General features: G+C 36.2%; 1 protein-coding gene and 1 non-coding gene across 35 annotated transcripts in view; both read right to left on the reverse strand.

The window, feature by feature from the left end:
* The window catches only part of TMEM116 (transmembrane protein 116), a 155,152-nt gene that overhangs the window by 132,263 nt on the left and 6,917 nt on the right, over positions 1–15,972 (reverse strand). For 30 of the 34 annotated variants that reach the window (XR_014069979.1, XR_014069983.1, XR_014069987.1 and 27 more), the window contains 3 exons: positions 14,201–14,247; positions 13,661–13,724; positions 7,296–7,427 (listed from right to left, as the gene is read on the reverse strand). Coding sequence is in view for 25 of the 34 variants with exons in the window: in XM_081546265.1 (XP_081402391.1) it covers positions 7,296–7,427; positions 13,661–13,724; positions 14,201–14,214 (210 nt within the window). In the remaining 9 variants the exon portion in view is untranslated. Of the gene's footprint in view, positions 1–7,295; positions 7,428–13,660; positions 13,725–14,200; positions 14,248–14,815; positions 14,922–15,972 lie in introns of those variants that run through there. The other 4 variants (XM_081546272.1, XM_081546264.1, XM_081546278.1 and 1 more) reach the window with 2 other exon arrangements.
* Positions 13,836–13,940, reverse strand: LOC145528036 (U6 spliceosomal RNA). Its single transcript, XR_014070115.1, has one exon. It is a non-coding gene; the product is annotated as a U6 spliceosomal RNA (small nuclear RNA).

Raw genomic sequence — 15,972 nt, forward strand, 5'->3', positions numbered from 1 at the left:
TCTCCTTTAGGATGGATTGATTGGATCTCCTTGCAGTCCAAGGGACTCTCAAGAGTCTTCTCCAACACCACAGTTCAAAAGCATCAATTCTGCGGCGCTCAGCTTTCTTCACCGTCCAACTCTCACATCCATACATGACCACTGGAAAAACCATAGCCTTGACTAGACGGACCTTTGTTGGCAAAGTAATGTCTCTGCTTTTAAATATGCTATCGAGGTTGGCCATAACCTTCCTTCCAAGGAGTAAGCGTCTTTTAATTTCATGGCTGCAATCACCATCTGCAGTGATTTTGGAGCCCAAAAAAAACAAAGTCTGACACTATTTCCACTGTTTCCCCATCTATTTCCCATGAAGTGATGGGACCAGATGCCACGATCCTAGTTTTCTGAACGTTGAGCTTTAAGCCAATTTTTTCACTCTCCTCTTTCACTTTCATCAAGAGGCTCTTTAGTTCTTCTTCACTTTCTGCCATAAGGGTGGTGTCATCCGCATATCTGAGGTTATTGATATTTCTCCCGGCAATCTTGAGTCCAGCTTGTGTTTCTTCCAGCCCAGCGTTTCTCATGATGTACTCTGCATATAAGTTAAATAAGCAGGGTGACAATATACAGCCTTGACGTACTCCTTTTCCTATTTGGAACCAGTCTGTTGTTCCATGTCCAGTTCTAACTGTTGCTTCCTGACTTGCATACAGGTTTCTCAAGAGGCAGGTCAGGTGGTCTGGTATTCCCATCTCTTTCAGAATTTTCCACAGTTTATTGTGATCCACACAGTCAAAGGCTTTGGCATAGTCAATAAAGCAGAAATAGATGTTTGTCTGGAACTCTCTTGCTTTTTCGATGATCCAGTGGATATTGGCAATTTGATCTCTGGTCCCTCTGCCTTTTCTAAAACCAGCTTGAACATCTGGAATTTCACGGTTCACGTATTGCTGAAGCCTGGCTTGGAGAATTTTGAGCATTACTTTACTAGCATGTGAGATGAGTGCAATTGTGCGGTAGTTTGAGCATTCTTTGGCATTGCCTTTCTTTGGGATTGGAACGAAAACTGATCTTTTCCAGTCCTGTGGCCACTGCTGAGTTTTCCAAATTTGCTGCCACATCGAGTGCAGCACTTTCACAGCATCATCTTTCAGGATTTGAAATAGCTCAACTGGAATTCCATCACCTCCACTAGCTTTGTTCGTAGTGATGCTTTCTAAGGCCTACTTGACTTCACATTCCAGGATGTCTGGCTCTACGTGAGTGATCACACCATTGTGATTATCTGGGTCGTGAAGATCTTTTTTGTACAGTTCTTCTGTGTATTCTTGCCATCTCTTCTTAATATCTTCTGCTTCTGTTAGGTCCATACCATTTCTGTCCTTTATCGAGCCTATCTTTGCATGAAATGTTCCTTTGGTATCTCTAATTTTCTTGAAGAGATCTCTAGTCTTTCCCAATCAGTTGTTTTCCTCTATTTCTTTGCACTGATCGCTGAGGAAGGCTTTCTTATCTCTCCTTGCGATTCTTTGGAACTCTGCATTCAGATGGGAATATCTTTCCTTTTCTCCTTTGCTTTTAGCTTCTCTTCTCTTCCCAGCTATCTGTAAGGCCTCCTCAGACAGCCATTTTGCTTTTTTGCATTTCTTTTCCATGGGGATTGTCTTGATCCCTGTCTCCTGTACAATGTCACGAACCTCCACCCATAGTTCATCAGGCACTCTATCAGATCTAGTCCCTTAAATCTATTTGTCACTTCTACTGTATACTCATAAGGGATTTGATCTATGTCATACCTGAATGGACTAGTGGTTTTCCCTACTTTCTTCAATTTAAGTCTGAATTTGGCAATAAGCAGTTCATGATCTGAGCCACAGTCTGCTCCCGGTCTTGTTTTTGCTGACTGTATACAGCTTCTCCATCTTTGGCTGCAAAGAATATAATCAATCTGATTTCGGTGTTGACCATCTGGTGACGTCCACATGTAGAGTCTTCTCTTGTGTTGCTGGAATCCAGTGTTTGCTATGACCAGTGCGTTCTCTTGGCAAAACTCTATTAGCCTTTGCCCTGCTTCATTCTGTACTCCAAGTCCAAATTTGCCTGTTACGCCAGGTGTTTCTTGACTTCCTACTTTTGCATTCCAGTCCAAGGCGTCAGCAAAAAATTGGACACGACTTAGCAACCAGGCAACAACAACAATGATCACACCATATACAAAAATAAACTCAAAATGGATCAAAGACCTAAAATTAGGACAGGAAACCATAAAACTCTTAGAAGAAAACATAGGCAAAATACTCTGACACAGAAATATTTTTTAGGATGTCTTGTCATGCAAAGGAAACAAAAGCAAAATAAACAATGAGATCTAATTAAACTTAAAAGCTTTCACACAGCAAAGCAAACCACTGAGAAAAAGAAAAGACAAACTATAGAATAGGAGAAAATATTTGCATATGATATATCCAATAAGGAGCTAATATATGAATAGCTCATACAACTCAATATCAAAAAGCCAAAAACCCAAATTTGTAAATGGGCAGAAGAACTGAATAGACATTTTTCCAAAGAAGACATACAGATGGCCAACAGACACACAAAAAAATGTTCAATGTTGCTAATTATCAGGATAATGCAAATAAAAAACACAATGAGATATTGTCTCACACCTGTCAGAATGGATATCACCAAAATGACCATCAATAACAAATGTTGGTGAGGATGTGGGGAAAAGGAGAACCCTAGAACAGTTGAAATTGTAAACTGGTTCAGCCACTATGGAAAACAGTATGGAGGTTCCTGAAAAAAATATAATTACTGTATAATCCAGCAGTTCTACTCCTGAGTAAATATAGCCAAAGAAAAAGAAAACAGTAATTTGAAAAGACAATTTCAAACTCCAATATTCATAGCAGCATTATTTAAAATAACCAAGATATGGAAGAAACTTAACTGTCCATCAACAGATGAACAGATACAAAATATGTGGTGTATAAATAAATATATATATATGTATACACACACACGCAACAGAGTATTACTCAGCCATAAGAAAGAATGAAAACTTGCCATTTACAACAACATAGATGGAACCAGAGTATAATGTTTAGTGAAATAATCAGAGAAAGAAAAATACTATATGTTACTACCTATATGTGGAATCTAAAAAATAAAACAAATGAATAAATACAACAAAACAGAAACAAACTCACAGATATACCTAATAAACAACTGGTTGTGCTAAGTTGCTTCAGTCTTGTCTGACTCTTTGTGACCCTATGGATTGTAACCACTTGTTTACATTCTTGCCTGGAAAATAAACAAATGGTTACCAGTGGAAAAAAACAGATGAGGGAGGGGTAAAAAATGGGTAGGAGATGAACAAGTACAAGCTACTATGTATAAAATAAACAAGATACAAAGATATATTATACAGCACAGAGAATATAGCCAATATTTTATAACTTTAAACAGAGTATAATCTATTAAAAAGTGAATCACTATGTTGTACATCTGAAACTAATAAAATATTATACATTAATTATATCTTAACTAAAAAAAAAAAAGAAATTCTGACACATGCTACAACATGGATACACCTTGAAGACATTAAGCTTGGGTGAACAAGCTGACACAAAAGGTCAAACACTGCATTATTCTACTGCTATGTGGTACCCAGTGCTTCCCAGGTGGCGCTAGTGGTAAAGAACCCACCTACCAGTGCAGGAGACAAAAGAGACGTGGGTTCAATCCCTGTGTTGGGAAGATCCCCTAGAAGAGGGCATGGCAACCCACTCCAGTATTCTTGCCTGGAGAATCCCCATAGACAGAGGAGCCTAGCGGGCTGCAGTCCATAGGGTCACAAAGAGTCGGACATGCAGAGTCAGACAAGAAGCAACTTAGTACACAAATGAGGAACCCAGAGTAGTCAAATTCATAGGTGGTTACCAGAGGCTGGAAGGTACAAGAAATGGAGAGGTATTATTTAAAGGAGACAGAATTTCAGTCTGATAATAAAAATATCTGGAGGTGAATAGCGATAATAGTTGCACAACAATGTGAATGTATGCTGCTGAACTGTATACTAAAGTGGCTAAAATACTAAATTTTGTTATGTACTTTTACCAAAACCTCAAATTTTTTAATGGTTAAATGGAAAATTCTATGTTAAATGTGTTTTACCACAATTTCAAAAACTACAACCAACTCATTAAATAAATAAGCTACTGTGTTTAAGCCCTCTATAGCCCATCCCTTCCACTGATTACAAACAAAAAATGTCTGGTAAAAATATAAAAATCAACTACTTGAGGACTCTGAAAAGTAAACAAAAGCAAGTGGATTACAGAAAGGAGTCAAATGTGAAGTGAACTGCACAGAAGTAAGTTTCCCAAACTTTTTCTGTCTAAGTTTTGCCTCAAATGTGTACCCCAATCGTGATGCTGCTCAATGTAGGCACCTAAAACTCTAATAGAAACCAATCCTTTATGCTACAGAACCCGGAGAAGGGCTCCCATCAGGTAGGAAGGTGTGGAAAAGTATGGCGAGAATCCCAGAAATGATACGAGTCAGAAATGAGGATGCTCTGATTCTGTGTGTGATTCCATATAAGTCTCAGCCTAATCCCTACACCTCACAGGAGCACGGCAGTCCCAAACCAGCACAGCCGAGGCTTAGAGAAACAGACTGAGATCCGAACCACCGCCTGAAGACAGCGAGATGATAATTACCTTCTATATATAAAGAAAGAAAACATCACTGACTCTCACGGGAGAAGATAATCATCAAACATCAACTCAGAAATGAGCCAGATGTTGGAAACATCCAAGCAGTATTTTTAAAAGCAACCATTTACAATGCATTTAAGGGAAAAAACACTTTAAATAATTTTAGGGGGTGACAGAAATAGGAATGTTTATTAACTTGATTGTGGTGATGATTTCATACATATATAAAAAATGTACACTTTAAATATATGTCGTTTTTGAATACATAGCTCAATAAAGTTCAAAAAATAAAGTAATATTAATCACATCTGAGCCAAACACAAGGTAATTGTTATTAGTGACAGTTTTATAGATTTAGGAGACTGAGTTCAGAAAGATGAAGTACTTGCCTAAAGTCACAAAGTTAATCAAGTACAGGATTCCAATACAAATTTTTTTTTTCTAGTAAGATAATGCTCAAAAGCCTTCAAGCTAGGCTTAAACGGTACATGAACTGAGAACTTCCAGAGGTACAAGCTGGATTTAGAAGAGGCAGAGGAGCCAAAGATCAAATTGCCAATATCTATCAGATCACAGAAAAAGCAAGAGAATTCCAGAAAAACTTCTGCTTCATGGACTACAGTAAAGCCTCTGACTGTGTGGATCACAACAAACTGTGGAAAATTCTTAAAGAGAATTTTACCAGACCACCATACCTGCCTTGAGAAACCTGTATATAGGTCAAGAAACAACAGTTAGAACCAGACATGGAACAATGGGCTGGTTCAAAATTAAGAAAGGAGTACATCAAAGGCTGTATATTGTCACCCTGCTTATTTAACTTATATACAGAGTGCATCATGTGAAATGCCAGGCTGGATGAAGCACAAGCTAGAATCAAGATTGCCAGGAGCAATATTAGTAACCTCAGAAAAACAGATGACACCTCCCTTATGGCAGAAAGTGAAGAGGACTAAAGAATCTCTTGATGAAGGTGAAAGAGGAAAGTGAAAAAGCTGGCTTAAAACTTAACATTCAAAAAACTAAGATATGGCATCCAATCTCATCACTTCATGGCAAATAGATGGGGAAAAAAATATCAACAGTGACAGACTTTATTTTCTTGTGCTCCAAAATCACTGTGGACTGTGACTGATGAAATGAAATTAAAAGACACTTGCTCCTTAGAAGGAAAGCTATGACAAACCTAGACAGCATATTAAAAAGCAGAGATACCACTTTGCCAACAAAGGTCCATATAGTCAAAGGTATGGTTTTTCCCGTAGTCATGTACAGATGTGAGAGTTGGACTCTAAAGAAGGATGAGTGCCAAAGAACTGATGCTTTCAAACTGTGTGCTGAATGAAGAATCATCTTGAGAGTCCCTTGGACTGTAAGGAGATCAATCCAGTCAATCCTAAAGGAAATCAACCCTGAACTTTCACTGGACGGACTGATGCTGAAGCTCCAATACTTTGGCCACCTGATGCGAAGAACTGACTCATTGGAAGAGACCCTGATTCTGGGAAAGATTGAAAGCAGAAGAAGGGGATAACAGAAGATGAGATGGTTGGATGGCATCACTGACTCAATGGACATGAGTTTGAGCAAGCTCCGGGAGTTGGTGACGGACAGGGAAGCCTGGTGTGCTGCAGTCCATGAGGTTGCAAAGAGCTGGACACAACTGAGCGACTGAACTGAACTGAACTGAATGAAGGACAGGGAAGCCTGAAGGAATGCAATCCATGGGGTCACAGAGAGTCAGACACAACTGAAACGACTGAACAACAACGAAGATTATAATATTATAATAATTGTTTATTATTACCTGAGAAAATACAGCCTTAACCCTATTTATGAGGTTATAAGCAGGACTGAATAAAGTATGTCTCTAAGATGCTTAAATTCATACAAGATAGGTAACATATTATTAGTACCTGGATTTCATATCACTAATTACATATTAGTATTTTCCTACTAAATTAAAACAAATTTCCCCTCTAGCAACAACTCGCAGAGGAAGTAACCAGCAGTGAGTATAGACTGCACATTAACCTCTACTTTTTTCACATCCCAAGTCTCAGAAACTTTATATACTGATAGTACTAGGTAGGTTAATCCACTGATTAAAATCTATGAAAGATATATAACTTACATATAATCAGATGTACTATTTCTAGAAGTCAATGTTTATTATATTAATAAAAAATTCAATAATCTCAAAAGATGCTGAAATATACTTCATTACATGAAAATATGGTCACAGTATGTTGAATAATAAGAGCAGATTATAAAGAGTATTAATATATTATTTTATTTGCTCTAAAATGCATTTATCTACAGAGAAGAAGATTGAAAATACATAATATACATAAAATATTAAAGAGTAATTATATCTAGGTGATTTAATTACCTTTTTGCTTCTCCATATTTTCCAAATTTTCTACAGTAGTAGTTTTTTAATGTGGAAAAACAGTAAAAGCTACTATTTCAAAGTGTAACAATAAACGAAAGGGTCCCACTTTCCAGGATGGATTATCTTCACTTCTTATATAGATCAGAGTGTGCCTTTCATACAGGATGCTGTCACAATCCAGGAGCACTCACCTGTCCAACTACTTGCAGGTTATAGCAGACAATGTCCTTACTGGCTGTTGAGGTTCCATAGAGAAGCGCCTCAGTGAGCCAGTATATCCCCAAGAGGAGGTCAGAGAAGCTCAGGAAAAAGAGCGGTCTTCTCTGCCAAAGCAAGAAAATTCATCATTTCAAAAATGATGCAGCCAAAAGAATGTAACAATCAATAATGTTAACCTTTCTAATAGAAAACTGGGCATGATTTCTCTGGGGCCTCTGCTGCTGGCTAACTGTAGGGAATCTAAATGAACAGTCCCGGTAGGAAGGAATCTGTAATCTCAATTATTCCAACTGTTCTGGAACCAGAGGGACTTCTCCCTCACAGAGACATTCCTTCCTCGGATACAGGGTCAGAGGAAAGAACGAAAAAATGAAAAATTTTGTAATGGAGACATACCTCAAACAAGAAATTTTAAGTGTTCTAGCTGCACAGCCAACATCTTCTAACAATAAGAAATGAGATCTGAGTGTTTTAGGATATGGTTAAGAACACAAAGAACATGAAAACAGGTGTTTTTAAATTTTCATATAGTTTAATCTGCAATTTTTCTTTACTGATGTATAACTGACAAATAAAATTATAAGATAATTAAAGTATATGTGATGATTTCATGTATATATACACTGTGAAAGGATTTCCCTTAAGTTAATGAACACATCCATCACCTCACGTTTACCTATATAACATAAGTGTGTGAGAACATTTAACATTTACGTTCTATTCTCTGAGCAAATTTCAACTATACAATATAGTGTTATCAACTATGGTTATCATGTTATGTACCAGATCCTAAGATTTTATTCATCTTATAGGCTTTCACATTAATGAAAGTCAAGATGGAGAAAAATACCAGCAAGAATTATATATGTTGTCTTCAATTTCTAACCACATTCTGAGGTTTGTCTGTCTCACTTTCTAGTATCCTTCTCCTTTTGGTCTACACACTCCTACTTTCTTGAAAACAGTTTTGGACTCCCATGGAGAAAATTATAAAATGTTTATTAAAAGACCCCAAAGATCTAAGGTGAATGCTCATGAACTGTAAGATCCAGTATTATGAAAATGTCAGTTCTCCTTTAACTGATACACAGATTAAATGTAAATCATTATATCTCAACATATTTTCTTGTATAGTTTGATGAAGTTGGCTCTAAATTTGATACTGAAACACAAAATACCAAGTTAACCATGACATTCTTCAAGAAAAAGGAGAAAGAGGACTTATCCTACACATAGCAAAACAATATAAAGCTGGATACAATATAAAACAGATACAGTGGTACTAGCCCAGAGATGGACAAATAGATCAATGGAACAGAATGGAGTCTCAAACAAGCCTAGGCATGCAAATATATATACATAAGACTTATAAACTTTGGATACATGACAGAGGTAGCTTTCTGGATGGAGAAAGAACAGGCTTTTCAAAATGTGATACTAGAACAACTGGGTATCCATATGGATAAAAATGAAACTGGGCCCCAACTTTCTATTTCACACACTCAAAAATTAGTCTTAACTAGTACAAAGACCTAAATGTGAAAGACAAAAATCCATAAAGGTTTTTTAAAATGTTTTTTTAAAGATGATATAGAAGAATGTCTTCAATTTTAGGGAAAGTTTTCCCTAAACAAAATTCTAAAAGAAATATTTAAAAATTTGCCCACATTAAAATGAAAAATGTTTGTCAAAAGATACCATAAAGAAAGTGAAAAGACAAGCTACGAAGTGGGAGATCTTTGTAACACATATGACTAACAAAGGAACAGTATCCAAACAATATTAAAAACAAACAAAAACCCTTAAAATGCAATAAGAAAAACTAATAGAAAAAAATGGACATAAGATTTGAACAGGTAGTTAAGAAAGAAATTCAAATAACCATAAACACGTGAAAATACATCTGACCCAATCAGTAATCAAGGAAATTAAAAAATTAAAACTACAAGGAGACCAAAGTCATTCAATCATAAACTACAAGGGGACCAAAAGTCAAATCAATCAATCGACAATGAGACAGGGACTTCCCTGGTGGCCCAGTGGTTAAGAATCTGCCTGCCAATGCAGGGGACACAGGTTCAATCCCTGGTCTGAGAACTAAGATCCCACATGCCTTGGGGCAACTAAGCCTGTGTGCCACAACTAGAGAGTAGCCCTCGCTTACTGCAGCTAGAGAAAGCCCAAGTTTAGCAACGAAGATCCAGTGCAGTCAAAAATAAATAAAATTTAGTTTTTAAAAATATTTACAGTGAGACAAAAATTACACACCCATGGCAAAAAATTTTAAAGTCTGACAATATCAAAGACTGAGGGGAACATGAAGCAATGAGACATTTCATACACTGCTGGCACAATCATCTGAAGAAAGCTTGGCATCATCTACAGGATATCCATATCCTATAGCAATTCTATTATTAGGTAAATACATTAGAGAAATTTTTGCATGTGGGCATCAGAAGACACCTACCAGATTGTTTATAGCAGCACAGATAGATAAACTGTGGTATGTTCATAATACAGAACGTTAAACATCAATGAAAAAGAAATGAAGCAGAGCTGTACACAACACCATGGAAAAATCTCAGAAGTAATAATGAGGGAAAAAGCAAATCACAAAGCAATACATCGTCAAAAATACAGTGTTATCCCATCTATATTAAGCTCAAAAATGCAAAAACTAAATTCTTTCTCAGATTTTACTGGTCTATGACCTACCACAAGTTTATAACTGTTAATGGGTAAAAAATTAAAACAGAATACAAAATAAACTCTGGAACAGAAAGGCAGCCAAGCAACTTTTGTGAGCAAGAACATAATTATAGTCAATGATTCAACAAATAACCTTAAACACAGGGAACCACTGGTCATTAAAACATACCTAAGGTCTTTTGTGGAGAAATAAAAGATAAAAAGAGGTTTATATACTTTCACTCATGATTGGAAAATCATTTGTTCTAGTAACAGAAGACAAAATCAAATAAACAACAAAACCTGGGACTTCCCTGGTGGTCAGTGGCTGAGACTCCCAACTCCCAATGCAGGCGATCCAGGTTCAATCCCTGGTCAGGGAACTAGATCCCACATAACAAAACTAAGAGTTTGCATGCCACAACTAAAAGATCTCGTGTGCTGCAACTAAGACCAAGAACAGCCAAATAAATAAATAATATTTCTAAAAATATATATTTAAAGCATATACCATTAAAAAACAAAACCGATGCATCCATTATTGAAATCAAAAAACATGTCACCTCTTCTGTTTAACAAGATACTATATAAAAGGTAATACAAAGAAATGTATGCTAGAGACCACACTTTAAGAAAAACACAAAACATAAAAAATTTAAAACTTTTTTAAAAAGGTACTTCCCTGGTGGTCCAGTGGTAAAGAATCCATGCTTCCACTACAATGGGCACTGGTTTGATCCCTGGTCGGGGAACTAAGATCCCACATGCCATGTGGCATGGCCAAATTTTTTTTTTAAATAAAAAATGTTTTAATAAAAATACAATCAGCATAGTAGTTAAGAAAGACTTGAAAAAGCTTAAGAATGATCCTAAACATGAAAGAAAAATCTTAAAAAAAAAAAACCTAAAACATATATTTGTACTTGTTTAATTAAAATCAAGAGCAAAATAAAACGCAGAGACAGAAATGCATTATGTGAAAGGCTTTCCTTGAGGAGGTTCTGGGTCCAGGTCTATCCGGTAAGGTAAGACACCTAAAGCAACCCATGTTAACACTCTTCCAAAACCCTGCTTCCCAATATTTCTAGTGAACTCAAGTTACAAAGAATATCAAAAGTGACCTTCATAAGGAAATGAAGTCACACAAGTGTAGTGAAGTACATCTGCCTTTTTTTTTTCTGTTAACATTGGCTGGCCTAAGCCACTTTCTTCTGTTTTAAGGTTGCCTCTCTGTGTCACTGTCTAATCAGCTAGTCCCCTCAAAGATTTCCCATGGATTTCTCCAATTTACCATAATTATTAATTTAATAATTACTTTTTTTTTCAGATTATGCTTTCATGTGTCTTTGTTGTTAAAAATGTTATTTAATGAATAAATAAAACAGTGGAGTATGGCTGACATTTTTAAGCTGGAAAAATTGGAATCTTCCCTAAACCAAGAAAACAGAATGTGTAGGAACTACTGAATTAATAATTACTAAGATCCTTTAGGCTCTGGTTATATGAAAGGTATGAGCACTGAAGCCAGAGAAATTAAAGGTTGCATCCCAGGCCAAACTAGACCCCACATCTTTATAAAGCTCTAACCCACTGTCATGGCAGAGGGCACCCTAGAGCAGCTATTTTCAACCAGGAGTGACTGTCTCTTCCAGGAGACATTTGACAACATTTGAACATATTTTTGGTTGTCACAACTGGGTGAGGAAGGTTTCTGCAACATCCAATAGGTAAAGTCTGCTAAACCTAAGATGCAGGACAGCCACCTGCAACAAATAACCATATAACCCCAAAGGTCAATAGTGGCTGAGACTGAGAATCTCTGCTTATCCCTCTCTATGCAACTTATATTTTATTAACTTAATCACACAAGAACGAAAATTTTAATAAACATCTAGGAAACAAACATTAAGGAAATTCACATCACAGGAAGATGTGTGGCCTAAGATTACTTTGGCAGGCAACTAAAATACAGTACCAAGACTTCTACTTTCTAGTTTTACTTACATAGCCACATTCTATCTCTGAAATTCAAAATGACCTTTTCATTAGGCATCTCTCTCAGTGGTGTGAAGTGTCCGGGAGAGGGACTCCCCTGGGGGCCCAGTAGTTAGGATTTTGTCTTCCAGTGCAGGGGGGTGCAGGTTCGATCAGGGAGCTAATAGCCTACATGCCTCAGGGCCAAAAAACCAAAACATGAAACCTAAGCAATATTGTAACAAATTCAATTAAGACTTTTAAAATGGTCCACATTAAAAAAAAAACTTAAACAAAAAAAAGTACAGGTGAGGAGAGGCTTTGGAACGAGATAAGTCTGCACCCAAATTGTAGTTTTAATACTTACTAGCTATGAGACCTTAGGAAAATCCATCAATTTAATAAGGATTCCATTTCTCCATCTATAATATCAGACTAATAATATCTACCTCACAGGATTATTTTAAGGATTAAATAAAAAATGCTTTTTTCTTTTTTTGGCCACCCTAAGCAGCACGTGGAACTTCCCCAACCAGGGATCAAACCTAACCCACCGCAGTGGAAGCGCAGTATTAACCACTGGACTACCAGGGAAGTCCTGAAGATTGTATTTAAAATACTGGGCATATGTACCAATAATATAATAAATATGAAAAATTGTGTTTAATTTGAAGGAGGATTGTAGTTAAGAGCTAGACTTTTGAAAAATCCCTGCTCTGCTACTTACCGTGTAACTTAAACAACTTATTTCATGACTTTGAGCCTCAATTTCCTTATCTGCAAAACTGAGCTAATACCATTCTTCTTATAGGACAGAGATGAGGCCCAACAAGATAAAGTATGTAAAGCACTTCACATAGTTAAAACACAGTAAATATTTAACATACAGGGTTAAAATGGGCTAAATAAAACCTAATGACATTTTCTACATTACAAAAGCTCTCTAATACATGTTCTAAATGACATTTTGCTTAATTTTGTGCCACCTGGCCTGATTAAAAAAGTTTTCTTCCATTCTCCTTAAAATATTTTTTCAAGGCAGTGAAAGCCCAGAAACCTACCCTCTAGGCCACCAAGGCACTCCCTGGTTGTTTTTTTTTAATACCTTAAGAATATTCAATTTTTATTTGTCAATTACGTCTCAATAAAAGGAAGGTGTTTTTTTTGGTATGAATAGTTTTACATAGGATGTATTTTTGTTCTATTTTCACCGTTAAATGTAATTGCCTAGAAGGCCAGAACAGCGTAATAAATATCTTTTGTATAGCAGTCTTTGAACTATTTCCAGCCCCACTAGCAATTTTACCAAGATCTCAACATCAGAAAACTCACCTCTTGGCAGGACCCTACCATGCTTAGAGTAAATTATAGGCTTCAAACAACACCCCATTTCCTTGACTTTAATAATTAACGCATACTCCAAAAAAATCTACATTTATCCACTAATCCACATCTAGTCAATTCCTCAGTATTAAAAATTATAGCTAAAATAACTACCTACACGAAAAGGGAAATCTATTGGCAATGTCTAAAGCATCCCAATGTATCAAAATGACAAATTTACAAGCAATTTATAGAATTATTCCTTCACTTACAGGGGACACCCATCTCACTTATTTATTTCAAAGGCTAAGTCAATGAAAATTCAAATCCAACACAAAAACAGATCGCTCACCTCTGGAGATTTCTGTATGTTCTGGAATATAGCATAGGCAATAAGTGAACTTGAACCTATAACACTGACAGAGATAAAAGACTATCATTAAACAGGACAACTGGGGCTCCTTTGTTTTTGCTATTGTTTTTATATACTTATTGATATATAATTGATATAAAATAAACTGCAGTTTAAAAAAATGGAACGCTTAATGAATTTGTGTGTCATCCTTAAGCAGGGGCTATGCTAATCTCTGCATCATTAAAATTTTTAGTATATGGGCTACCAAAGTGAGCACTTCGCAACTGGTTTTGAAAATCAATCCTGTTGACCAAAATGTCCTTTGATTTCTTCAATCTGTTTTTTGTTATTGTAGTTGTTGATGTTATTACATTTTATTAATCAGAAAAAATCAGCATGGTAAAGAAGAGCGTCTCTCTCTAAAGAATAAAAGTAAATCCCCAGGGGGTGGGGGCGGAGATATAGAAACTACAGAATTCTCCAGTTCTGCCTGTAGTAGTTTAAACAGTCATATTACATGAGATTAAATAAACTTACCTCAGAGTAGCCATGACAAACTGTATCCACTGTATTGCAGAAAAAAACTAAATAAAAAGAGAAAATGAGAATAAAATTAAGTCTTTAAATTTTAATATTCAACCTTACTCTAATTTCACTATTTATTAACTATCTGTGCAGAGCGCAAACCCTTCATTGCCTAATCAAAACACGCTAGGTCTGAAAATGACTAGAAGGGGTGAATAGGCCCCTGGAAAGCCAGGGTGGCCCTTTTTCCTCCCTTACTGCTACATCGCTGGGAAACACTAAGATAAAAAGAGAAGAGAGGTGGACAGAAAATGACTGAATAAAAAAAGAGAGTTGGAGGAGAAAATTAATAAAGTCAAGAATAAAATGGAGAAGAGGTAGAAAAGTTAAATTTTGAGAGAGAACAGTCAGGTAAGTGGAAAGAATGGGTAACAGAAAAGGCAAACAGACACTAAATGAAGTTGACTGACAGAGAGCTAGACAGAGAAAGAACAGAATAGTAAGCAACAGGGGAAAAGGAAGAAGAAAAGTTAATCGTATGGAGAGAGATACTGTTAGTGACAAATACAGAACAAGGAGGAAGGAAGAGGGAACAAAAAGGAAGAGAGGGGCTGCTTCTAGTCTCACCAAATCCCAACTATCCTCCAAACTGCTAGTCTCTAGTAAGAAGGCCATACGGACTTGAGCCTCAGCTAAATTTAAGCAGCCTGATCCTTCCTGGTCAGGTTCTGAATTCCAAGCAGTAAACAGGTAGCTCCACCCTTAACCCAGCTGGGCTCCTCCCTACCCAATCCTGCCGTTTCTTGAGGGCAAGGAGAGAAAGTAGTGAGAAGTGGAGGAGAAAGCCAAGCAGAAAGAACAAAAATAGAAAGAGCAGGTGACAAGGAAACAAAGTTCTAAAAAATTAAGAACTGTAAGAAGGGGCAAGAGGTAGGAATAATAAAAAGTACAGAGAATGAGTCACTAAGAAAAGATAAATGGAGCCGCAAGGGGGAAATGGAATAGAAAAAAGGCAGAGAAAGACTGGGAAGAAGGAAGTTATGTTTGAAATCTGTTCCTGTTTAGGGACAACAGCCTGTGTTGGGGAAGAGAGACTGTATATTCACTCAATTAGTAAGTTTTTAGTAATAGCTGGAAAAGGTATGAAAGAGGAGTTATTAATGTCTCATATTTATTTAATATTAACATTTTCTTAAATATTCTGTACCAAAATTCCCACCATATAATTACATTACTAAATTACATAATTAATGTGCTTATGTTTATATATCAACTTTGTATAAAACACTGGTATGAAATATATAAAGACAAAAAAGATACAGACCTAGACTTCCAGGACCTTATACTATAGTAAGAAAAATAATTTGAATTCCAAAATCTTGAATAATTGTCACAAAAAATAATGTACACTGATTGTTGTTTGAACATTATCTGGAAGAATCGGAAAAATTTGGACAAAAACTGGGGGAAGGAGAAAGCAGAAGAAGAATATTTCACTTACATAACTATTTATATTTCATCTAACCATTCCCTTATACATTTTACAAATATTTAATGATAATGTAAATTCAATCGTTTGTGTGACGAGTAACTTAAACATATTATTCATTTTTTCACATGAAATTAAGAATATCATGTGCAGTGGAAGACAGGACATTGTTAAGTGGAGGTAGGCTCTAATCACTTTGCTTAAATTATTAGATAAACAAATTAAAATATTTCTGGATCAGAAACTCCTACCATAAAGTCTTAGGGAGTGTTTTGAGGCCACTAATCACGCATCT

This window comes from Giraffa tippelskirchi, chromosome 11 (assembly GCF_054371585.1).
Source record: "Giraffa tippelskirchi isolate mGirTip1 chromosome 11, T2T-mGirTip1v1.2.pri, whole genome shotgun sequence".
In the NCBI taxonomy this organism is placed as follows: Eukaryota; Metazoa; Chordata; class Mammalia; order Artiodactyla; family Giraffidae; genus Giraffa; species Giraffa tippelskirchi.